This window comes from Eschrichtius robustus, chromosome 3, assembly GCF_028021215.1.
Source record: "Eschrichtius robustus isolate mEscRob2 chromosome 3, mEscRob2.pri, whole genome shotgun sequence".
Taxonomy (NCBI): domain Eukaryota; kingdom Metazoa; phylum Chordata; class Mammalia; order Artiodactyla; family Eschrichtiidae; genus Eschrichtius; species Eschrichtius robustus.
In genome coordinates this window covers 19,442,980-19,468,720 of record NC_090826.1, presented here as the reverse complement: position 1 = coordinate 19,468,720, position 25,741 = coordinate 19,442,980, and the positions used below count along the sequence as shown (strand labels likewise).

Below are 25,741 nucleotides of genomic sequence, written 5' to 3'. Positions count from 1 at the left end.
TAGGTGCAGCTACATGCAACAAAATAGATGAAACAGAAATATAAAGTTGAGTGAAAAAAAAAAGAAGTTGCAGAAGACTATGCACAATATGAGCTCATTTATGAAAAGCTGAAAAAAAACTAGCAAAACTAAACAATGTATTATTTTAGGGAAGCACACATTTATGACAAATTTAGTTTTTAAATGAGGAACATTCAGGAAAGTGGTTCCCTGGTGTGGGGTGGGTGAGAATAGAGAATTTGATAGGGAAAGAACACAGAGGTAGATTATTAAACAGCACTGGTAATGCTCCAACTCGAGTTGAGTTAGGGCGGTTCAGAGCCATTTTTTAAAATGCTACATATTTTATTTGGTATTTAACAAATACAACACAATGTGGGGGAGAAAAACTCCTGGCAATATGGTTAGATCGTTGACCTCAATAGCTGGGATGCAAAAGACAATGGACTCATATTTTCAAAGTGCTGAAGGCAAAGAACTTTGACACTAGAATTTTATCTCTGGTTATACTGTCATTTATTTATTTATTTATTTATTTTTATTTTCTAAATAAATTTATTTATTTTATTTATTTATTTTTGGCTGTGTTGGGTCTTCGTTGCTGCACACGGGCTTTCTCTAGTTGCGGTGAGCGGGGCTACTCTTCATTGCGGTGTGCGGGCTTCTCATTGTGGTGGCTTCTCTTGTCGCGGAGCAGGGGATCTAGGTGAGCGGGCTTCAGTAGTTGTGGCACGTGGGCTCAGCTGTTGTGGCTCGTGGGCTCTAGAGCACAGGCTCAGTAGTTGTGGCACATGGGCTTAGTTGTTCCGTGGCATGTGAGATCTTCCCGGACCAGGGCTCAAACCTGTGTCCCCTGCATTGGCAGGTGGATTCTTAACCACTGTGCCACCAGGGAAGTCCTATACTGTCATTTAAATACTCGAGGAAAATAAATATTTATTCAAGGTCTCAGAAATGTTGCCATGTAAAGAGCTTCTTTGAAATCCCTCCTAAAGTAAGCATAGAGCAAGAAGAGAACTGAATCCAGGAGAAAGCAATGAGATATGGGGAATAAAGGAGAATAAATGACTTAATAAATTGTATTAGTGTCTAAATAGTGATTTCTCCCCTTCCCTCCCTCTCCCCCCTCAAGAAAAACAAACAAACAATAACAACAACAAAAGAACCCGAAGTTTGCAAACGTCAGAACTAAAACTCTATGTGCTCTTACCTGGTAATCAGAGAAATGCAAATGAAAACAACAATTAGATAATATTTTATATCTGTAATAATGCCAAAAATTAGAAACTCAAGGTACTTCAAGGGGCCAGGAAGGATATGGAGGAAACAGGATTTTCCACAAATTGCTGATGGGGGGAGGCATAAATTATGTGTGCTTTCCCCTGGCAGGCCTTTTGGCTGTACTTAGTTGAATTAAGCGTATCTATGTTTGTCCTGTGACTCACCAATTCTACACCTGAGTATACATACCGTCCCACTCCCTCCACTCCCCACCCCCAAAATACCAAAAAGATCTTTCACACAGATTCATAAGGTGTAAGTTGCAGAAAGTTTATTTCATGCTGTGTATATAGCTGGAGCTGCAGGCAAACTGTGTGTCCATCATTAAGGAGACAGATGAGAAAATGTGGCATTTGATGGCACACTATGCAGTGGTCAGAAATAACGAACTGGATTTACATTCAGCAGTATGGTTCGATCTTAAATATGTTTAGTGAGAAAGTAAGAAGCAGAATATCTACATGACATTTATGTAAATTTATGTACATTCAAAACATTTATTCTTAAATGAACACTATATTTTTCAAGACACTTTCATTCATCCCATCACGTATTCAATAGTATTTTTTTAATACTTATTGTCCGTCAGGCACCACTCTTGATGTTGGGAATATAGCAGCACACTAAGCAAAATTGTGGGTTTTATGGAACTTATATTCTACTAGAAGAAGAGAGATGACAAGGTAAAATAAATGAGGAACACAGGATGGAGACTGCGGGTGGAGGAGATGTGCTATTTTATACAGGGCGGCTGTGGAAGTCCTCTCTGATAAGGAGACCTGGGGGCAGAAGCCTGCTTTAAGAGGAACAAGACTGGTTATGTGAGGGAAGAGAACTCCGGGCAAAGAGGACAGTATGTGCAAAGGTCCTGGGGTGGGAGAATGTTTGGCATGTTTTAGGACATTAAGGAGGCCAGTGCATGGCCCGAGTAGAGTGAGAGAGGGAGTTACAGGAAGCGAGAGATGTAGTGGGCCAGGTCACACAGGGCCTTGCAGGCTGTGGTAAGTGCTGAGGGTTTTGCTGGGAACAAAATAGGGTGGTAGGAGAGATGTGAAAGGCAAATCTTTAGAGAAAAAAGAAAAGCTGCCAGAGAGTATCTTCAAGAACTAGGGATGGGAAATATTTCAAACAAGGTATTTTCAGAAGTGTTAACCATAAAAGAAACAAATTACATTTGTTCATCAAAGGATACCACCAAGAGTAAAAAGACAAGTTGCAAACTGGGAGAACAGAGAGAATTTTAAAAAGAGCGGACAATTTATTAATAAATGGCTGTGAGGGAACAGGAGGAACCACAGATGTTGCTGACGGTTCACTGGGAGGGAAAGACTGGGGAAGAGTAAGTTTAGGTGGAAAAAACAAGAGTTTGGTTTGGTTTATGTTTGGGATGCCCGTTAGACATCAAAGTGGAGGTACTGAGAAGTCTGTTGGCCATTTATCTAGAATAGAATTCAGGGGAAAGGTCTGAGGATACACTTTTGGGAGTTGCAGTAGATAGAAGGTATTTAAATCATGGGATTAGATGAAGTCACCTAGAGACCACAACAGCAAGAGAGCCTGAGACCAAGCCCCGAGACACTCCATTATTTAGAAGGAGGGAAGGTGGTGAGGAGCCAGCAAAGGAGGCCAAAAAGAAATGGCCTCTGAGGTTGGAAGAAAACCAAGAGAGTGTGGGGTTCTGGAGGCCAAGCGAGGAGCCATTTCCAGAAGGAAGGAGCGATAGCCTGTGCCTGATGCTGCTGATAAGCTGATAAAATGACCGAGGAGGACTGAATAGTTTTGGCAAAGATAATTTAATGCAGTGATGGGGTTGAAAGCCTCACTACTAGAGAGAGCTTTAGAGAGACCAGGAAAAGAAGTGGGTAAAGCAAGCAGAGACAGCACTTCTGTGTTTTGGGTGGGGCTGGAGATCCAGGGACTTTATTTCATCACCCCTACTCTCCATTCAAACAGTAATATAAAAAGAATAGAAACACACACACACAAATCAGGCCACGAGATTAGCAGCTAATCCCCCTCCTCCCGTCACTCCTGGATCAGGTCACGTGATTGAAGTTTAGTTGACGCTTATCCTCACCTCCTCCTTCTTCCCCCTCTGTCCAGGGCTCTAGTCTTCCCTGGAGCTTCCACCACCAGGTGCGAGAAGGGAGGCAGACCCTGGAGAAGCCTGTGTGTGGCAGCTTGGTCCTCCGAGAACAGGTTGGGTGGGGACACGGGGTGGGCTGCCATCCCCTCTCTCTCTTCCAGCCTTCTTCATGGCCCCAGGTAGCCCTCCAAACACAACAACGTGGCCAGCCCGTGCCTGATGGCACCGTCCCTCTGGCCTCTCAATTTCGCCTCTACAGCCCCTGTAGGACTGCCAGACCCTGACGGTCCTCGTGCCAAAGCCTCCACTTCCCTCAGATACAGCTCTTTCCTTTAGCAGAGCTCCCTGGCCAGGGCCTCCAACCTCCACAGACCCCTGACCTGGAGGAGTTAGAAGCTAGAAGTTTGGGGCAGGGGTGGGGGCAGTTTATCCCACCTCTCCCTCGAGTGGACCATCAGCACTGTTCTGACAACATGCCCCAGCATCTCCAGGAAGGGATTGCAATGGTGACACCTCCCTCAACAACTCAGGCCAGGCGGACATGGGACGTAGTTGCTCTGTAGATAAAGCAGTGAGTGGCAGAGCCCAGCCAGGACCCACCCCGCCTGCACTTTACTGCCCACACCCCTCCTTGAGTTAGGACCGTAAGGCTGCACACACCAGCGCCCCTATTGCCAGACTGGACCAACAAGGCGTAGTCCCCGACTTCTTGGGGCACTTCCTGCAGTGGGACAGTCAGTGGGGTCAGGATCTCCAGCCCCCAACCCCCTGAAATGAAGCACCGTGGCCAGACCACCTGTGAGGTTGGTGCCAGTCAGCAGCCAGATTCAGCTACCCCAGTACATGCAGGTCTGAACCTGACTTTTCCCCTTCAGAATTCTGAGGTCTCCTGGGCCCATCTTTGCACCCTGTGCTCCCTCCTCTCCTCCTCTGAGACCCCTCCGCCCCACGTCCTTTTCTTCTTCCTCTGAGCTCTGCTTCTCCTTCAGGGGATGCTCCTGTCTTCCACATCCGTGACTTCCATGTGTGATCCAGAGCATGTGCTTCTCCTCCCGCCTCGTCTCGCAAAGAGAGGCGATAGTTCCACTGAGGACCCACCATCTCGCAGACAGCATAGGGCCCTCCCGTTGTGCTTCAAACAGTGGTAAGAAAGAGGTTCCAGGGCAGGGGGCATGAGGTTGAGGAAGACATCTCCCAGGAGCCCACCCCAAGCAAAACTGAGTAAAATCTGGAGTGGAAAGCAGTGTCAGGGGACCTGGACTCCTCGAGGATAAGGAAGAGGAAAAAAAATGGAGCTGCAGAGATCAGCACTGTGGCCCCAGTGCATAGGCAGTGCTCATGGTCATATCCATGTCCTCTGTGGGAGAGGCCGTCATGGGACTGGCCATGGCTATGGCCATGGGGCAAATCCTCCATGGTCGTGACCGGGGGTGTGCCCACGCCAGATGCTCTTGAGAGTGTGGCCATGGGCACAGGCGTGACTGTCCTTGGTGGAAATCCACACCTGGGTGCCTGCGGCTGTGACCACAGAAGTTCTCATGCAGGCCTCCATGACCCTCGTGTCTGGCCACCAGAAACCCCGAGGCCACCCAGGTCGGCAGTCCCACAGCCACCCAGTGCGGGTCCCTGGGCCTCAGGCCACCAAGCTTACCAGAGGGAGAGAGACAGTGACTCCACTTGACCTTCAGCTCTATACCTGCGTGGGGTCAGCTTTATCCCACTCATGCCCTCTGTCCACTTCTATGGTCGCTCCTCCATTCCATTCTGTCCCCACCCTCATTGTTCCCAAGACTCTTCCTAAGACTATTCCGCACACAGCACTTTTGAAGAATTTTGCTATAAGGGAAAGCAGAGAGGTGGCCCAGTGCCTGAGGGGCCTGAGTGGTCAATGCAAAGTTTTTGCTTGTTTTTTTTAATGAGATAAATTAAATAAATGAAAGGGAGTGTCTATGGTGGAGATGAAAAGTAGGAGTGGCGATTCAGGGTGAAGTGGAAAACATAAAATAAGAAGGGACTTATTTGGTCAGAGATGACAGCGCCATGAACTTGGAGAGAATGGTGGAGGGGCCAGGCAGGGAGGAGAAGCAAACACACAGAACAAAACAAAACAAACACCACCCTCTTCTCCCCTCCTTTATTATGCAGAACAAACTGCCCAATTCACAGATTCTTCCAGTCAAGGTTGTGAATACTGAGACATTAAAGTTTTTTTATCTTTTTTACTCCATATGCCTCCTAAGACAAGAACTGGAAAGCTAGAAAGAATGCCTAAATTGGTTGTTGTATTTCTCTGAGATCAATTAAGGCACTGCAGCATCTTTAAGAACAGCTGGCGGCCCAGGTAACATTCATTCAGGAGATTGAGTTTGAGCCAGGAAGGGACCCTCTCTGCTACTATCTGGGCTGTGATCAGGTAGAGGGTTTCATGTCACTAGAGACCTGAAGGTCATTCTTGTTTTTACCTGCTTCTCCCAAACGTGGGCAGACCGTCAAGAGTCCAGGACAGTAGCATCTGCTGAACCACAGTAGTTCGCCTCTTTGCCAGGAAATTTTCTGTATGGGGAATGGGTGTCCCGGGACAAAGGGCTACAGAGCTGATACAATGCCCCCCTGTGTGTTCCCATCCAGTGGGCCCGAGAGGATTCCTGGAGACATTTTTGTTGGGTTACTACATACCCACAAATAGCTACTTAAAAAAAGGAAAAGAACAAAACTTCACAATTAGAGGGCTATTTACAAAAGGCATTTAAAAATTAACAGACGCACAGATGCACACAGACACACTTCTTGCAATAGACTTGAAACTGTTCTCCCAGCCTCCAGTCTCTCCCACACCAATCCATTCTGCACATTATAGCAAGATTCATCTCCTTAAAGCACAGATCTGATCTGGTCACTTCCACGCTCCAGCACCTTCTGTGGCTCCCCATTGCCCTTTATTTATTTATTTATTTATTTATTTATTTGGCCGCGTTGGGTCTTTGTTGCTGTGCGTGAGCTTTCTCTAGTTGCGGCGAACGGGGGCTACTCTTCGTTACGAGGCACAGGCTTCTCGTTGCGGTGCCTTCTCTTGTTGCAGACCATGGGATCTAGGTGCACGGGCTCAGCAGTTGTGGCTTGCAGGCTATAGAGCACAGGCTCAGTAGTTGTGGCACACAGGCTTCCTTGCTCCGCGGCATGTGGGGTCTTCCCGGACCAGGGATCAAACCCATGTCCCCTGCATTGGTTGGTGGATTCTTAACCACTGTGCCACCGGGGAAGTGCCCCATTGCCTTTAAAAGAGTGAAGCCCTCAAGATCCTTCATCCCGGAGCCTCTCTTCTCTTTTCCTCACCCATCTCCTGCTGCTTCCTTGGCCATCTGCTCAGCTGCAGCTTCTCTCTCCAGCAGGGCTCCCCTCTTCATCTCTCTTCCTCTCCTCCCACTCTCCCCCTGCTCACTCCTACTCAGTCTTTCTCTCTTCACATAGATGTTGTTTCTTCTGCGGAGCCTTCTTCCCTATGCGCCAACCTCGGGCTGAGCTAGGTGCCCAAGCAAGAGGCTTCCATAACACCCTGAACTTCCTCTTATCACAAGAATAATTGTTCTATACTGCAGTTGTTTGTTTGTCTTCCCTGCTACGCAAGAAGTTCTGTGAAGTCAGGGGCCACTTCTATCTTGCCCATCATCATCTCTCCAGTACCTGGTGTGCATCTATAAATGTGAGCCACAGAGAAGGAACAAGGGAACTGAACAGCCTTCTGGAATTTGATAGGGGTGATGGCTGCACAACTCTGTGAATATACTAAAAACCACCTTTAAAAGGGTGAACTTGATGGTATGCAATTTATATCTCAATAAAGCCGTTAGTTTTTAAAAAGGCAAGCCGCAAGCTGACAGAGGACTTATATCCAGAATACATATAAAACTCTGACCAGTCAGTAATGAAAAAGGAAAGAAGCAAATACAAAAAAATGGACAAATGGAAACATAACTTCATAACAGATGAAACCTAATGAAATTGAAATGGCCAATGAACACATGAAAAAGCGATCAGTTCCATTAATCATCAGGGAATACAAATTAAAACCATAATGAGCACCCACTGCACACACATCAGAATGAGTGAAATGGAAGATTCTGAACATATCCTAGTGTTAGTAAAAGATGGGGAGCAGGTGGAACTCTCATACACCACTGTAAATTGGTGCAGCTCTTTGGAAAACTGGCACTGTTGACTAAGGCTAAATATATACATACCCTATGACCCAGCAATTACTCTGCTAGAAATATTCCCACAGAAATACATATATGACCACCACAATGTCCACAGCAGCACTACTTGTTACAGACCCAAACCGGAAACAGCTCTTATGTACATCAAACGGTAGAATGGAAAAATAACATGTAGTTATAGTCACATAATGAAATACTACCACAATGAGAATCAATGATCTTCAACTACAGGTAACAATATCAACACATATTACAAACACCATGTTGTGCAAAACAAGCCAGAAACAAGAGTTTACAGTATAATTCTACTTAGAGACAAAATTGTTCCGTGGTGGTAAAAGTCAGGAGAGTGGGTACTCTTTGCGGGAGGTGAATAGGGCAGGAGGAGGAAAAGGGAGGCTGCTGGGGTGCTGGTAATGCTTTATTTCTTCATTTTCATGTCGGTTACACAAGTATGCTCAGTTTGTGAACATTTTTTGAGCTGCACACACACACACACACGAGCATGTGTGTTACACTTCAATTAAAAAAACTTTAAAAAATCCTACCCATTCTTCCAGGTTCTTTTTAATACTCCCTCATTAACATTTACAAAGTCACAAAGTCTCTGGGATAAGAGTAATTGGTGGTGACTTTACTTCCTCTATGATTTCACAGCACTTTGGGATCCTTTGATCACTTGCCTGGAAGCATGTGCACGGAAAGAGCAAGAGCTTTGGGGACCTGGGTTCTAGTGCCAGCCACTTCCCATGTGGGTGGCCACGAGCAAGTCCCCCACAGCCATATAGTACTTAGCTACAAGCAACAGGAAGTGACTCTTGATTTCAGCAGAAAAGGGAATCAGGTAGTTGCTAGAATTCCTGGAAGGCTAGAACCAGGCTCAGAGATATGAGGCCAGGTGTGGTGCTTAAAATCCTACTACAGAACTAGTTTGGTACAGATACCATGGCTGATGTTGTCGGGCACAGCTCACATAGTCAATTCCAATGGGCACTGGGTCTGGACTCAAGAATGCCCCTGCCACTGCTGCTAGAATCCCTGATGTGGCTGCCTCTTGAAGTGGAGGGTGCCAACACACCTGCCACCAGAGCAGATTCTGCAGTTCCTATCCCTTGAGGTTGCCAACTTCAGGATTCAAAGTCTGCGGCACAGGTGTCTGACTGGCAAAGCCTAGGTCATGTGACCTCCCCCTAGCTGCAAGAGACTCCGAGAAAATGAGTGTCTGGCCTTTCCAGTTTTTATAGCAGGAGGTGGTCCTGTCTCTTAAAGCAGAGGACTTCTCAAACACAGGAATGGTCACTGTTGGGGCTCAGAGAAGCCTGCCCAAGATACGCCATGATGGCATATTGATTATTTTGAATTAAAGTTACTTGAGAAACAGCTGGTAGAAAAAAAAATGATATTAAAAAAACCCTCTCTGACCGCCCTGTTTCTCCCTGATAGTGGGAAATAAATCTCCCATGTGAAGGTATCCTCCTTATACCAGGAGGATAGAAAGCATCCTTATCACCAGAGTTAGGGAATTCAAGGCTAAGAAAGCTGTATAAACAAACATTTTTACTTCTTCATTCATCTGCTACCCCAAGCACCAGCCCCTTGGTTTCATTGAATCTTCACAAATAATTGTTTCTTTGTCTAAAAATGATATTGCATAAACAGCCTGCTTTGGTCACTTCAGGGGCCCCATTTCTATGAGACCTCCATGCACATAAACTAATTTTTTTTCTCCTGTTAATAAGTCTTATGTATATTTAATAATTAGACCAGTCAAATGAACTCAACATCACCAAAAGTAGGACCCATGTCCATGATATCACCCACAGACAAGCTACCTCCCTGCACCTGTTTCCTCATCCAAAAAATAGAAATAATGATCACTCTATGCATGGGAGCTGTAATGGTTAAAGGAGCTGGTGGGTAGAAAGGACCCATCCTATGCCTGGCTCACAGTAGGAGCTTAGTTAATGGTAAACATCATTATTGGTGATTTGGGTTCCATTCTAATGTCTCCTCCACTCCCCAGGGTCCCCAAACCTTGGCTTCTCAGCCTGCTGTGAAATGGGATTCCCTGCATAATATTTCATCAAGTTAACACATTTTCTACCTCACAGAGCAGCCCATCTTTTCCACCATCCTACAGAAGTGAGAACGCAATGTTTGAAACAGCTCCGGCTTTCCCTTAGGGCCCTGTCTACATTGTCAGGGAAAGGAAGTTTCTAAAAAAGGTATTTGTTATCTCTAAACTGAATTGAAATCAACTCAACAAATGTTTGATTTAAACTTTTTTATTTTTAGACATTTTTCTTTAAGCGTTTAATATTTATTGATTCAGTGGCCAAATAAGGCAGCATCTGCTCCGTTAGGAAAGGCACCTGTCAGAAATGAAATTTAACTGTGCTGCAAGATCCCTGTCTCAGGAGGTCAGCTGCAGACTCCCCGAGTGCAGGGACCATGCTTACTGTGTTTAGTAGCACCTCAACTGGCATACAGGAGCCCTTAAAGGATGTTTACTGAGTTAATCGTCATCAGTTAAAAACAAAACACAACGCTTTTCTTTGCCTCCCCCTCACCTCTCTACCTCCCCCTTCCATTTCCAAGCTTTCATTTATACTACAGGGATATGTCCTTCTTTCTTCCAGGAAGATTCCACTGTGGACAGAAGAGTTTGGCTTTAGGGCTAGAACACTCCAAACAATCTTTTTTTTTTTTTTTTTTTTTTAAAGCAGAATACATCTGGGAAACATATCTATGTGGGCTTGAGTCCTTAAATGGCTTTGCCTTGGTTCCAGGCCATCTCATGCCTTGCCCCTTGGGCCTAAGTGGTGGGGGAATGAAGCAGAAATCCTCAGAGCTTGGATGGATTTGGAAAGGGCCCCTTTGGCTACAATACAACAAAAAGATGGACTTTGGAGTCGAAGAGACCAGGGTTTGAGTCTTGTCTTTGTAACTTACTGTCTCACAAGCTGTGAGACTTTGAGCGAGTATTTTTTCTTCTTGAGTTTGAAATTCTCATTGGCAAATGGGAAAAATAATACCTCCCAGGGTTATTGGGAAAAACAAATCCCATGACATAACTTATGTAAAAGCACCTTGCAAAGTGTCTGGTGGATATTTAAACACAGGAGGGAGAAGAGATGTCTGGGGAGAAAGAATTTGCCTGTATTTCTCCAGATACATTCAAGTGAGCATTTTTATAGTGGGATGACATGAACTGTGTGACCCTGTGTCAGTCTTCTTACCTCCTGACCCTCAGTTTTCCCTCAGAAGGAGACACTCCTAGAATTTAAGGTTAAATGTCAGAGTGTGCCACTGTCTGTAACAGAATACAGATTTATTACCTTGTTTCCAAGATGCCTTCAATTGTAAAATGCACAACTGGCTAAAAAACAGCTTTTTGAGAGAGAGAGAGAAAAAAAATGCAACCTTATTAGTGGACCCATCAATTTTAAGACATATTCTGATTTCAGAATCACTAAAATGGGAACAAGTGTATGTCTTACAATGGAAGAAATTTGTCATAATAACGCTGGCTCCCATTTATAAAGCATCTGCTGGGTGCCAGGCACTACCTAAGCTGCTTTACTAAGTCCTTGGCTTGTTATAGTCACCCAGTGAGGCAGACGTTATTCCCATTTCATGTTAGGAAACAGAATATGGAGGGTCAAGTCACTTTCCCAAGGCCACAAAACCAGGAAATAGGGCTTGGAAGACAGGTCTTCTTAACTCCAAAATGCTTTCCTCTTTCAGTAGATTGTTCTCCAGGCTAAAGTGTCAAAGAGATGAGTTCTGTCCAGAGGAATGGTTTGTGAATGTGGTACTTTGAATATATCCTGAATCTTTGCAAGGTGACCAGGAAGGGCAGAGGTAACATAAATAGAGTCGTAATCTAATCAGTCTCCAAATACTGGACCTTGGAGGTAAGATGGTAACTGGAGAGTGAGGATTGCTCAGAATCCAAATAGAGGGAAGCCAAGAAATGAGACTGAGTCAAGGTTAATCCAGCCCCCGTGGGGGGGGGAGGGGCCCTGACCAGATGCCAGGCTCATTCCAGGCCCATGGACACTACAACAAGCTTTCATCCTAGATGCCATTCTTCCTCAAGGTCATCCTATGTCTTCGACTTTGACTCTTTACTAAAGAAGTAGACACCTTTGGAGAAGAATCCAGTTTTTCCCAAAACCTTTCTTAAAGAGGGAGAAATGTGCTGATCAATCATCATGAGCTAGCTAGCAGTCATTTAGCACTGGAACAAGTTATAAATTAACAAGCTGGGTTTTTGGTGAGTTAGTCCAAGTTAGTTCCCCTGTGTCTGATTATGGGATTGACTATTTTGCTCTACAAAGCTGTGGATATGGCTCTTCCTCCGATATAACCTCAGGCAGACCCTCTCAGGAGCATGCCCTGACCCCTGACTCCTGACCAGAAGACTCCTGGGCTATCTGCCTGTCTGTCTGTCTGTCTGTCTAGCTATTGTGTTTAGGGGGAGACAGCTAAACCCACAGCAGTGGATTCCCAAAATAGCACAGCTTTTTGGAAGGGTGGCAGCAGGGATACGGACGTACCTGGGGTGGGGCCCGGCAGGATGGGGTTGGGGGTTGCCTGAAGCATCAGGGATTGCATAAGAGATGCCCCTGTTGACCTGACTGGAACAAACTCATAGTGAAGCTGCCAGAGGAGAAATGTGCTTCTTGGTCTTGACTGAAGGCTCTTTGGACAGTGGCCAAGACAGCACCCAGGATGGGGGGTCACCGAGTCTCCACATGGACGTCAATAGGGCTGAAGGTCACAGTTGCAGGGTGTTGACTGCTGTTGCTGTTTGGGCCCAGGGCAGAAGGGGAGGCTGGCTTGGGGACCTTGGGCTCCAGCTCCCGTCTTGTCCTCATTTTCCTGTAATGAGATACACACGCATGGCTGCGCCTTCCCCCTCATATGCCTTGGGGAATGAGCTCTGTGACTAGAGCTCCAGTGATGAAATTAATATATATCATCATTAAATCATGTTGCTTATTGCCAATCACAGAATTTTACAACTGGAAGGGATCTTAGACATCAGGTAGTCTGACCCTTCAGTTTTTTGTTTAACCCAGGTTGGATACTTAATTTTATTTTTTTCCTATTAATGAATGAGTAAAGTAGCAGATAGGTGGCTATTTTGAAGACAAAATGAATATATTACATTTTTTTTTCTGTTCAAAGTTGTAATGTGAGTGAAATTTTGTAGCCTCATTATGCTTGCTAAGTTTATTGCTAGAAGTATTGAAGAACTTTTTACATAGTTGAGAAGAGAATGGACTTAAAACATATATCCTAGCTTTCATTTCATATGCCATAAAATTCAATAACTAACAACAATCATTCATTCTAAAGTCTACATGAAATTTCATCTTGTTGACCTATCATGCTTCTTTTTTCAAAATTTCAAATCCTCAGAAAAGTTACACAAATAGTACAACTAATACCTGAATACCCTTCACTAAACAATTGACAAATTGTTAACAATTTGCCACATTTGCTTTCTTTCTTTTCCTTGCCCCATTTACACACACACACACACACACACAGTTTTTAAAAAAATCATGAACTACTTGTGAGTTAGTTGCAGACATCATGCCACTTCAACCCTAAATACTCCTAAGAACAAGGGCGTTCTTCAATGTAACCATAACACAATTATCACACTTTAAGAACCTTCCATTTTTGTTGTTGTTGAATTAAAATTTCTGCCTATTCTTTTTTTTTATTTTATTTTTGGCTGCATTGGGTCTTCCTTGTGGCGTGCAGGCTTTCACTAGTTGCGGCGAGCGGGGGCCACTCTTCGTTGCGGTACGCGGGCTTCTCATTGCAGTGGCTTCTCTTGTTGCGGAGCACGGGCTCTAGGTGCACGGGCTTCAGTAGTTGTGGCGCACGGGCTTAGTTGCCCCGCAGCATGTGGGATCTTCCTGGACCAGGGCTTGAACCCGTGTCTCCTGCACTGGCAGGCGGATTCTCAACCGCTGCTCCAGCAAGGAAGTCCTCCTATTCTTTTCTTTTATTGAAGTATAGTTGATTTACAATGTTGTGTTAATTTCTCGTGTACAGCAAAGTGATTCAGTTACATATACATATTTTTTTCATATTCTTTTCCATTATAGGCTATTACAAGATATTGAATATAGTTCCCTGTGCTATACAGTAGGACCTTGTTGTTTATCTATTTTGTTTGTATCTGCTAATCCCAAACTCCTAATTTATCCCTCTCCCCCAACCCCTGCCTTTTCCCTTTGGTAACCATAAATTTGTTTTCTATGTCTGTGAGTCTGTTTCGTAAATAAGTTCATTTGTATCATATTTTAGATTCTATATATAAGTAATATCATATGATATTTGTCTTTCTCTGTCTGACTTACTTCACTTAGTATGATGATCTCTAGGTCCATCCATGTTGCTGCAAATGGCATTATTTCATTCTTTTTTATGGCTGAGTAGTATTCCATTGTGTATACATACCACATCTTCTTTATCTGTTCATCTATCAGTAGACATTTAGGTTGCTTCCACGTCTCAGCTATTGTAAATAGTGTTGCTATGAACATTGGGGTGCAAGTATCTTTTTGAATTATAGTTTTCTCCGTATATGCCCAGGAGTGGAATTGCTAGATCATATGGTAACTCTATTTTAAGTTTTTTAAGGAACCTGTTTTCCATAGTGGCTGTTTTCCATAGTGGCTGTACCAACTTACATTCCCACCAACAGTGGAGGAGGGTTCCCTTTTCTCCACACTCTCTCCGGCATTTATTATTTGTAGACTTTTTTTTTTTAACTGATTTTTTTTTTTTTTTTGGTTGCGTTGGGTCTTCATTGCTGCATGAGGGCTTTCTCTAGTTGCGGCGAGCGGGGGCTACTCTTCTTTGAGGTGCACAGGCTTCTCATTGCGGTGGCTTCTCTTGTTGCAGAGCATGGGCTCTAAGCGTGCAGGCTTCAGTAGTTGCAGCACGCGGGCTCAGTAGTTGTGGCACGTGGGCCCAGAGTGCACGGGCTTCAGTAGTTGCAGCTCTCGGGCTCTAGAGAACGGGCTCAGTAGTTGTGGCACATAGGCTTAGTTGCCCCATGGCTTGTTGGATCTTCCCAGACCAGGGATCGAACCCATGTCCCTTGCATTGGCAGGTGGATTCTTAACCACTGGACCACCAGGGAAGTCCAATAGACTTTTTAATTATGGCCATTCTGACCAGTGTGAGGTGATACCTCATTGTAGTTTTGATTTGCATTTCTCTAATATTTAGCAATGTTGAGCATCTTTTCATGTGTCTATTGACCACCTGTGTGTCTTCTTTGGAGAAATGTCTATTTAGAGACACTTCCATTTTAAAGATGATAAAATCAAAGCACAGAGAGGCTAAATAACTTGCTTACTTTTGACAGACCAAAGACTGAACCCAGGTTTCTCAATTCCCAGCCCACGTATCATTGTAAACAGGATGGGGTGAGTAGAGTCTCCATCCAAATTTCAACCTAGAAAAGGGGTTGAGAGCTCCAGCAATGATGGAGAGGAATGGCGGGTAGAACTTGGGGTCTGATGTCACTTCCTGGTTTGAAATAGACCCAAATTGTAACAGCCCAAAGATTTTTAAAAATAACATATGAAATGTTATTACTGTTATTATATGTGTACTGGTGGGAGTATTTTCTCTGAAACAAGATGAACTGGGTTTGAATCCCAACTCTGCCAATTAGGGCTGAGTAAATTCAGGCATGTTACTTAATCTTCCTGTGCCTGTTTCACACCTATAAAATTGGGGATATAGAAGCACCCACTTTGTGGTGCTGTTATGAAGACTCAATGAGTTAATACATGTAAAGAGGTTAGAACTGTGCCCAGCACATAGTAAGAGATCAATATATGTTAGCTACCCTTATAAATACATTAATATTATTATAAAAACAATGCAGAAATAAAGAAGCATACCTCTTGACCCTGCAAAAACCAACCAACCAACTAACCTACTAGCAATCCCATCATGCAGACATATTGGTTGTTAACACCTTGTGGTATATCATTTGAACTTTTCCTGGGTGCATGTGCGTAACCCATGTGTATGATCATAATGTACATACTGCTTTAGGGACTTCCCTGGTGGTCCAGTGGTTAAGAATCCGCCTTCCAATGCAGGGGACACAGGCTCGATCCCTGGTAGGGGAACTAAGATCCCACATGCTGCAGGGTACTTAAGCCCGCGCGCCACAACTACTGAGCCCACGCACCCTGGAGCCTGTGTGCCACAACTAGAGAGAAGCTGCGCACCGCGACGAAGAGCCACTCGCCACAACGAAAGATCCCATGTGCCACAACTAAGACCTGATGCAGCCAAAAAACAAATTGATTTTTAAAAAATGATGTACATACTGCTTTGTAAATTTTGACAATATGTAGTAAACAACTTTCCTCATCAATTTATACATTTCTACAATATTTTTTAATGGCTTCCAGGTCTTCTATGATGTAATTGAATTTAGTCTTTTAATTTTGATTTATTCACTGAAAAGAATAATGTTCTAGCAAAGCTGTGACTACACGTGATAACACATAAGTGATAACACAGCAGTTACTCTTCTTACAATCAATTTATATGATTTTATTTCCTCTTATTTGGTCCCAGAAAGTAAAGTCGCAGGTATGTGCATTTCAGTATTTGTCACCTCAAATACTCATGTGGTCCACACAATACAACCTAGCAGAGGGCTCTCCAGGAGAAGAGGATTGAAACACTCCTCTATTATCTGTAAATTACATATAAGAGTTTACTACACAGCTCAAGGTTATTATCATTGTCATTATATTATTATATTTTAAAAATATTTCTCCAAATACAAAAATATATGGTCACTGTGAAGTTCTTCCAGTAGAACAGACAGCAAAAAAGGACCCACAGAGGGTTAGAGCATTTGATGATGGACTCATAGATACTGCTGTGCACATAATAGGCACCCACAAACATTAGTTCCCATTCATTCTGGCATCACTGAAGGGACCAGACAGTTCCAAAGCCCAGGGCATCCCATACCTGTTGTACGTCTTCAGCAAGATCAGAACCACGGTGAAGATGATGATGACAACCACCACAATGGCAGCAACGATGGCTCCAGAACCTACGAGGAAGAGAGGAGTGGAGATGGCTAATGTGCAAACTGAAAGGCAAGGAAGGATTCGGAGGCTGGGAGGAAGACACACCACCTGGCATCCTCACTGGGTCAAGGAGAGGAGAGAATGTGAAATCCTGGCACACTCACTGCTGACCCCAGGACAGAGTCACATCTAGAGTGGCAGTTACCTCTACCTCCAATGGGACTTGGAGGGCCATATCCTCAGCACATTCCCTGCCAAAATCCTGCCTTAGGCTAAGTCCTGCTCTTATCGTCCCCAAGATAGCTTCGAACTTCTTTTGTGAAATAAAACATCCTTCCTTCTTTCAGATAATATAAAAGTAATATGTGGTTTTTGTAGATAATTTTTTTTCCTACAGGACACGCATGGGCAACAACAATAGCCCTGTGCCCTGTGTAGATAATTTTGAAAACATACATACAAGCCAAAGAGGAGAGGAAGACGAAGACCTCATTACCCCAAGAACCACTGATAGTCTACATACGTATATATTCACCAATGTGATCATGTTTTTGCATATGTGCATATTTATCTATCATCTTTTAGAATAATTAATCCTATGTCTGAAAATCCATCTTAAGAAAATATTCATAAATATGGAAAAATATGCACTTGATAAAAATGGAACCATATTCCGTATACTGTTTTACAACAAAATACCCTGATCCTCTTGCTATGTAAGTACATATTTTTCTTCATGACTCTTGAAGGCTGTATAGTACTCCATTGTTTGCCTGTGCCATAATTTGTTTACCAATTCTTTACTGAGGATATTTATGTTGCATTCAATTTTACACTCTTAAAAACAAGGCTATGATGAATGTCCTTGTAGCTTAATATCTCAGATTCTAATTTCAATATCAGCTCCCAGTCCCAAAGTCAAACTCTAATATTAGGTTCAAGATCAACAACCTTGCCAGAATTGATACTGAAAACATCAAGAATCATAAAAAAGCTTCATACTTTAAACCGATCTATCTGATTCTGGGGAATTGATCATAGGGAATAATCCCAAATACAGAAAAAGCTACATGAATGAAAATGTTTATTACATTATTGATGTTCTAAATATGGGAAGGGTTTAATAAGGTATGGCACACTTATCCCATGAAATATACTGTAATTAAAATAATAATTATGAAGACTATGGTACATGGAACACTTTCGATGATAGAAAAGTATGGAATATAGAATATGATATTATGTACACATCCACATATACATACATATACATTATGTTGCAACCATTAAATATGTGCATACAGACATAACATTGAACAAAAGAAGTCAGATACAAAAGAGTATGTGTGGTATGATTCCACGAATACAAAGTTCAAAATCAAGGTAGAATTAATCTATGGTGGTAGAAGTCAGAACAGTGGGTTCCCTTGAGTGGGTGGGGGATAGTGATTGCAAAGGGCACCAGAACTTCTGGAACACTGATGGTGGCCTGATTCTTCATCTGGGGGGCTGGCTACACAGCTGTGTGCACTTTGTGAAAATTCGTCCAGCTGTGCACTTATCATTTGGGCATTTTTTGGAACATATGTAATGCTTTTATAAAAAGTTTACTTACTAAACAACAACAACTGTGCATTTATTCATAGGAAGAAAGACAGAGGGGAAAAAGGGAGGGGGTGGGGAATCCATCATGGAGTTACTTGTTTTTCTTTCCTTCCTGGGGAGTCCAGTGGGTTTTTCAACCTCGGCTGGATAATTCTCTGTTGTGGGGACTGTCCTGTGCCTTGAAGGGTATTTACCAGCATCCCTGGCCTGTACTCACTAGATACCAGTAGCACTTCTCCTCCCACACTCCCAGCTGTGACAAGCAAAAATGTCTTCAGACATTGCCAAGTGTCTCCTGGTGGTAGGGTTGCCAGATAAAATACAGGATACCCATTAAATTAGAATATCTGATGAACAATGAATAATTTCAAAATATTGCATGGTATATCCTTATACTAAAAATCTATTAATTGTTTATCTTAAATTCAAATTTAACGGGTATCCTGTACTTTCATTTGCTAAATCTGGCAACCTTATTTAGGGGGCAAAATTGCCTAGTTGAGAAACATGACTTTTAGTTAAATAAAAACAGTATTATTCCCATCTTGCTGACAGCGATTCTATCTACCCTGCATTTCACTTCAGAACTGTTTTGAGACATATTTCAGCAGGCCTCTGTAGGTCTCCCCACCCAGAAAAGAGCAGGCTAACATGTGGGACCCTGTCCCAAGAGCGACCCTCTCTGGGTCTCCATAGAAGAGGCACATCCTGCCATTAACCCAGCTTCCTGCCGGTACCCCAGCCTGGAGCTGTCTGTCACTGTTCATCACTGCTCCATGTGTGTCGGGAGGTCTGTTCCATTCATGGAGGTACGTACCAAGTCACCTGAGATGACTGAAATGGACCCAAACTTCACCTAATACAGTCAGTTGGTTTTCTGAAGAATGGTCCTCAAATTTTTCCTTCTAGGGACCCCTTGTTCTTGGCAAATGTCTCCCCAGGACTAACTCTTCCTACCTACATTCATTTACTCCTTGGTAAATTGACGGGATGTTTTTGCTTTGCAAAACTAGTACGAAAGTAGCTGCATTTTAAGGTGACTCGTGTAGGGCCATCTTACAAGAGATACAAATTTCCATCGCCTTCTAAGCCTCAAAATTCCCTAATGAAAATAATAGTAATAGTAATAATAATAATAATACTCATTAGGTACTTAGTATGTTTCATATGCACAGAGGCTATTCTAAGTTTTTTACATGGATTATCCCTTCTAGCTTTCACACCTACCTATGGGGCAGCTTTGTTAATATTCCCATCTTATAGATGAGGAAATCAAGCCCAGAGCGGTGAAGTCATGTGCTCAGGGTCATGTAGTTGGCAAGTGGTATATTACTGAGACTGAGACCCAGGCAGTTTGTCTCCAGGGCCCACGCCCTTGACCTCGACACCAGGAGCTGACCATAACACCTGTCCCGCCCTCGCTCCCCTGGCCACCAAGCTAAGTTGACCTTACTCTTGTACAGAAAGTCTTCTCCTCTGGTGGTCATGTTCAATGAGAAGAAGGTGGTACTCCCCAAAGGGGTAGCTGTGGTCATCTCGACCTGCTGAGAAGGAAGATGAAATATCATTTAAAACCAGAGTAATCTTTATAACCCCTGTATGATGTCTTTTTTGGTCTTCATCTGGATGACAGGAGAAAATATTTAAGCATGCAGTTTCTCTTAGCAGCAATTAAAGATAAGGCCTTTTACTATACACCATGGGGAATTAAAAATAAGGTCTGACATTTGTAAAGAACTTCATTTTTCAGAGCACTTTCAATTCATTCAACAATATTTATTCAACTCCTCCTAACTATGTTTCACACAGAATGTCTAAATTGATCTTCTGGAAACTGTGAGGGAGGTTATTGTTGCCATTTGACTGATGAAACTGAAGCCCCCAGTGCCATGTGGAGCCCCAAGTTTACCTAGAAGAACTGAACCCTGGGCGTCTACTTCCCATGCTAGTGGGACTTTGGCCACCCCACAACCGTGCTTGAAATTGTGTTCCTGCTTTCAAAAGCTTTACAATCTAAGGAGGAAAGAATGAAAGCAAATGAAAAAATTACGGTTACTTGACTATTAAGCAGTCAGTGACATGAGCCATTGGGTTGTGAAGAATGATTTCAAGGAGGAGATCAATTTGAATGGGCCTTGAAGGATGAGTGTGGTTTGGGGATGGGGGTGGAGGAGAGAGAACACAGGTGTGGTTGCGCAAAACCCTCAATGGGAAGAGGGCATCTCCCATGCACAAGGCTGTCGTAGGTGCCTTCACAAATGACATCTGTCAGCTCACTTAATCCTCTCAATCATCATATTTTGCTGCTGAGAAACTGAGGCTCAGAGTGGTTGAGTGAATCGACCAAAGTCACACAGCTAGGAAGACGTGGAGCTTGGCCCAAAGGCAGACTCCTTGCCTCCGGAAGCTCACATTCTGGTGAGAGTGAGAGAGACAGTAGGTTTGACCATAGCATTCTCGGGCTCTAAAAACAATCATCTCCCCAGTACCCACACTTCTATATCTGGCAGTGAAAGCCCTTCACTGGCTGTTTCCACCCTCCATTTCAGCCTCTTGGCTCCTCCTACCAACCTCTGCCAAATTGCTGGGACAACGGGCCACTCCATCCTCCCCCGTCGTTCCTGGTCTTTGCTGTCTCTGGGCTGCGGCCCCAGGCTTTGGCCTCCCAGGTCCCCCAACTCTGCCAGCTCATGATGGAAACAGGGGTCAGCACCCCTCCAGTGGGGTCAGGTCATCTGCAGCCAGGCTGGGGGCTCTGGTGGCTATGACCTGTTCCCCTGCCAACCCTCCCAACAAGGGCCTCAGCCTCAGAATGACCCTGTGTGGCCAGGCCCTGTTGATCCACAGGATAGGCTCTGCCTTTACTTTCTCTGCCCTCCTTTAAGCCTTGAGATCCTGCCTAAACTACTGCTGCACCCCCAGCTTTGTCCGTCCCCTCCTCCCAAACACCCATCCTCAGGACGTTCACAACTCAGGCTTCCTGAAGGACGTGTCTGTGACTCTGACGTCCCCCCGCCGGCCAACCTTTCAACCTTTCAGCCTGGCTGGGTTTCCTGACTCCCGACTACCTTAAACAGACCTGGGTTGCTGGCCACGCTCCATTGCCCGCTCCCCCTCCAAAAGGAACAGAACCTTCCAGACTCAGCCCAGTCACCTTCAGGAAGACTTCCCGCCAGTCAGAATTAGCGATGCTACCCTCCATCCTCCCATAGCAGTGCCCTGCAAAGAAGCACCACCACAGCTTGTGTCTCAGTTGCTGTGTCTGGCAGTCAACTCTCCACGTTCATTGTCAGGTCCTTGAGGTAGAGACTGGTTCTGGTTCTTTTCTCTCCTGTCTGGCTCTCCTCACCTTTGCCAGTGGAAGGACTTGAGTGAGGGGCTGAACCTCTCCCAGCTGGGGTTGCTGTTTGTAAAATGAGGTAGCTTTTCTCAAGGGAACTGAGGGTTCAAGGTTAAGTATGGAAAGTGCTCAATAAATGGTAGATAGCCCTCAGGATTTTACTGGGTATTAGTGAATACTTGCTGAACTAATTAGAGACAGGAGCTCAAAACAGGAAAAAAAAATTCTTTCTATAAAGATAGGTATGGACCAGGCTTCCCTGGTGGCTCAGTAGTTAAGAATCCGCCTGTCAATGCAAGGGACACGGGTTCGAGCCCTGGTTTGGGAAGATCCCACATGCCGTGGAGCAACTAAGCCCGTGCGCCACAACTACTGAGTCCACGCGCCACAACTACTGAAGCCCATGTGCCTAGAGCCCGCACTCCGCAACAAGAGAAGCCACCGCAATGACAAGCCTGCGAACCGCAACGAAGAGTAGCCCCCGCTCGCCACAACTAGAGAAAAGCCCGCACGCAGCAACGAAGACCCAATGCGGCCAAAAATAAATAAATAAATAAATAAATTTATTTTAAAAAAAAAAAGGTATGGACCAATTTGAGAACATGGAATAAAAGTCTTCCCCAGCCCCCCACCTCCACTCCTACTCCTAAGGAAAGGTGCCTGAACCCCTCCCTCAACACACACATACACACACTCCCCGTCTCAGCACATAAAGAGTTTTAATATGCATTTTCCCAGACCCTCTGCTTCTATCCCCACCAATATCAAGCTGAGAACACTCACCAGTAACGCTTTCTCACAATTCCTTTTAAACACAAAAAAAAAAAGAAAAACAAAAATAAAAACAAAAACAGAAAGAAGAGGCAAATAGGTGGCCATTGGTCACAGGTCATTTAAGGAGACAGACATGGCATAATCACTAGATAAACTAAACCCTACCATGGACACATCCCCCGTTAAACCAACAGGCACAAAGATGACGGAAGCCACCATCTGAGTGTCTGCCACATGCCAAGACCTTGTGCCAGATATTTTTTATCCATCCTCTGATTTAATTAGCAAATGCCATGTAAAGTAGGTTTTCCTCTCCCCTTGTTTCAAATGAGGACCCTGAGACTTTCCATGCTCATACGGCCTGGAGGCTGCAGGCTTGGCGTATGCACTTGGCTCTGCAAACTTCAAAGACTGTATCCTTCCCTCTACACCACTTGCCCCTGGTACACATCGGTGGGGAGGGGGGAATGAACAGTCACTACAGGAACCCGCACACATGCACTCACAGACACATACTGACCAGTAATGGAGCCGCCTAAGGCCACCAGGACACAGGCTCCTCTGCAGGTCCTTCAGGGTGACCTCCTGGGTGCCAAGTTCCAGGTGTGGCTCCTTTTCAGATGGGCCCAGCTACTCTTCTTTCTGAGAGAACAGTGAGTAATCCCAGAGCATATCTTGCCCCATCTAAGGACCGAGGGCTCTAAATTACATCTCTGTTCCTGCCGCATCAGAGAAGGTGGGAGGGAGGGTGGTGGAGCGTTGATGGCCAAGGATGTGGGTGTTTTCATGTGTGGGGCCCCTGCAATTCTTGTTAACCAAGTGAGATCCAGCAGGGGATTTCAGTATCAGATGTGCCCATGACCGGGATCCATGGCCACAGAAAATGGGGGAGCATACAGGGAGGGCGAAGCTAGTTTTTACTGACAGAGGTTAATTTAATAATTAATAATAATAATAATAATAATATACTATGTGCCCCAGGCACTGCACTCAGTGATTTATATGGGAGGTCTCATTTAATCCTCATACCTTTCTGGTTAGGAGGGTGCAGTCACTGTGCCCACTCTACAGATGAGGAAACTGATACTCAGATCAGAGAAGAAATCAATCTAAGCTCACAAGGCTAATATGTAGCCATGCTAGGATTCACGCTAGGGTCTGTCTGATTTCACAGCCCCTTCTCCATAAACTCTCACTGGACTGCCTCCCAGTGAATCTGGGGCCCAAATCAATGTAGGGCTTTGATGAGAAAAACCTCACAGGCTGTGGCGGAGAGAGCCAGAGCCCTTGATCTAACCCTGACCCAGACTGGTCCTACCTGACTGGTCCCTGACCTTGCCTATACTCTGAACCTCTGTCTCCAGCAGAGCCTTAATCTCATTTGCAGAATCTATAAGAAACTTCTTCCTTGGGTTGTTTACAAATGGCCCCGTGTGGGAGGTCAGTTTGGGAAGCGATGGAGGGTCATGAACCTCACTGAACCACCCCTCTCTGACTGTTCTTTGGTCAAGTGTAAGGGCCATAACTGGAGGATAAATGTTGCCGGACCCCACCTGTCCAAAATATTTCCCCCTTCTGCTCTGCCCCTGTGGTACCCTCTTTTCCTCTGGCCTAGCCTAAAAGTTCCTCCCTGGATAAGACAACCCAGATGCTATCAACCCTGGCAGACCCCTACCCAAACGTCCAACTATAGCTCAGAACAGGTAAGCCATGAATGCCTGAGACCCACCAAAACATTGGGATCGATTTCTCCCACTCACCTGAGAGATGGGAGATTCAGCATGACTTGGTTTCTTCCACAGACAAGAACCTCACTGCTCCCAAGCAGTCCCTTGATAATTATGTTTCATTATCAGAAAATTAACTTTCATTTTGGAACCAAAAGCTCTCCCCCTGTGATTTTAACCCATTGGTCCTAAATCTCTTCTCACAAAGGTAATCTGCTACTTCTTACACATGACAATGATCATGCTTAAAAGCCCTTCTATGTATGAAAAGTTAAAGTTCTATGAATGGAACAGTTACAGTAGCTGAAATCAGCACATCAATTTTACCTCCCACCAGTAGGTGGCAATAGCAGTTGGCCATAGTATGTCCTTTTGGACTTAACCAACAAATCGTTGGCAAATGTCCCGTGAACCCAACCTGTTTCTAAGTAGAGGAGCTTTCTGCCCTTGAAAACAGCAACTGTATGTTCTCTGGTGATTTTCTTCTCTGGGATAAATATTCTCAGCTCCTTCAAACAATCTTTAGGGTGATAGTCTCCCTCATGGATGGGCTCCTTGTTTCTCTGTATGTCAATGTCTTCCTTAAATATAACACCCCAAACTGGATACATGACTCCAGAGGGGGACTGAGCTCTCCAGAATGACATTTTTCTTGACAATTATCAGACCTGAGCCTGAATTCTACTATTTACTAGCTGTGTGACCTCCGTCAACTTTCTTCACTTCTTAGTTTTCTGATCTGTAAAACAGGAACTACAAACTTCATAGGGTTGTGTGAGAATTAAATGAGATAAAACATGTGATATATTTAGCACAGTGGCTGCACACAAAACCTATTGATATTGCACTGGATTAACGCAGACAAATAGCTCATTAGCTTTACAGGCAGCCACAGCACACTGCTCCACCCATACCCTGTTGGGACACCCGCAAACCTTCTTCTGACTTATTCTTGTGCTTGTTTACGGTCAAAGCCCTAAGATCGGTAAATGCAAGGGCTTTCTACACTCAAAGTGCTATGGAACTAGAAGGTAATAACAGCCGCATTATGCATGGTGACAGTATTATGATGAGCTGCGGTCCAGTAACCAGAACTCCATTACACTCTTGTGCAGCTGTCTTTTTGAACTTAAGGGCAGGACTTTGCATTGATCCCTGTTAGCCTTGACCTTGTTGATTGAGCCCTCAGGAGAGAAACTCCAGCTCCTGCTGGGTGGCTCCTGAGAACTCTTGACGGACTGTGACAGAGCATGTTGTCTAGGAACTCAGGGCCCAGCAAGGGCTTTGGGGTCAGGTAGCCCTGGGTTTTAATCTTGGGCTCCCTGCTGACCAGCTCTACAAGCCAAGCCACTTCTCTAGGCTTCAGTGTTCTCATTTATAAAGCAGGAATAACACTCCCTATCTTGTGGGGTTACGAGAATAAATGAGATGTTATAACTGTCCAGCACGGTGCCTGCTGGATGGTGGGTGATGGGTGAATGTCCATCCCAGCCCCTCTTCTCCTTTCCTCCCTGTCCCCAGTCTGTGTTCTCCCTGCTCTTCTTGGAGCCCCCAGTTCTCCACCTGGCCAAGTGTTTGCTGCGTTTGCTCAAGCTCAAGTATGAACAGGG

At 44.5% G+C, this 25,741-nt stretch overlaps 1 protein-coding gene and 1 pseudogene across 2 annotated transcripts; both read right to left on the bottom strand.

Moving 5' to 3' along the window:
• Positions 1–3,893: 3,893 nt before the first annotated feature.
• LOC137760531 (zinc transporter SLC39A7 pseudogene) lies at positions 3,894–12,189 on the bottom strand (annotated as a pseudogene).
• On the bottom strand, positions 7,029–19,858 carry NCMAP (non-compact myelin associated protein). Of its 2 annotated transcripts, XR_011073379.1 has the most exons (4): positions 19,744–19,858; positions 16,624–16,708; positions 12,144–12,468; positions 7,029–7,059 (listed from the first exon to the last, which is right to left on the bottom strand). XR_011073379.1 is itself a non-coding variant. In XM_068537792.1 (3 exons), exons 1-3 carry the CDS (start codon positions 19,856–19,858, stop codon positions 12,327–12,329), a joined length of 342 nt encoding a protein of 113 aa, XP_068393893.1. In that variant the 3' UTR covers positions 11,645–12,326. The 2 variants fall into 2 exon arrangements, 1 of the variants encoding a protein (XP_068393893.1); XM_068537792.1 differs by lacking the exon at positions 7,029–7,059 and having other exon boundaries at positions 11,645–12,468.
• Between the last annotated feature and the right edge of the window lie 5,883 nt (positions 19,859–25,741).

Excerpts from the sequence above, each read along its gene's own strand:
- NCMAP (XM_068537792.1), bottom strand. The coding sequence starts at position 19,858 with ATGATATTTCATCTTCCTTCTCAGCAGGTCGAGATGACCACAGCTACC. Across the intron at positions 16,709-19,743 it reads AGAAGACTTTCTGTACAAGA|GTTCTGGAGCCATCGTTGCT; the intron begins GTAAGGTCAACT and ends TCTTCCTCGTAG. Across the intron at positions 12,469-16,623 it reads TTGCTGAAGACGTACAACAG|GAAAATGAGGACAAGACGGG; the intron begins GTATGGGATGCC and ends ATCTCATTACAG.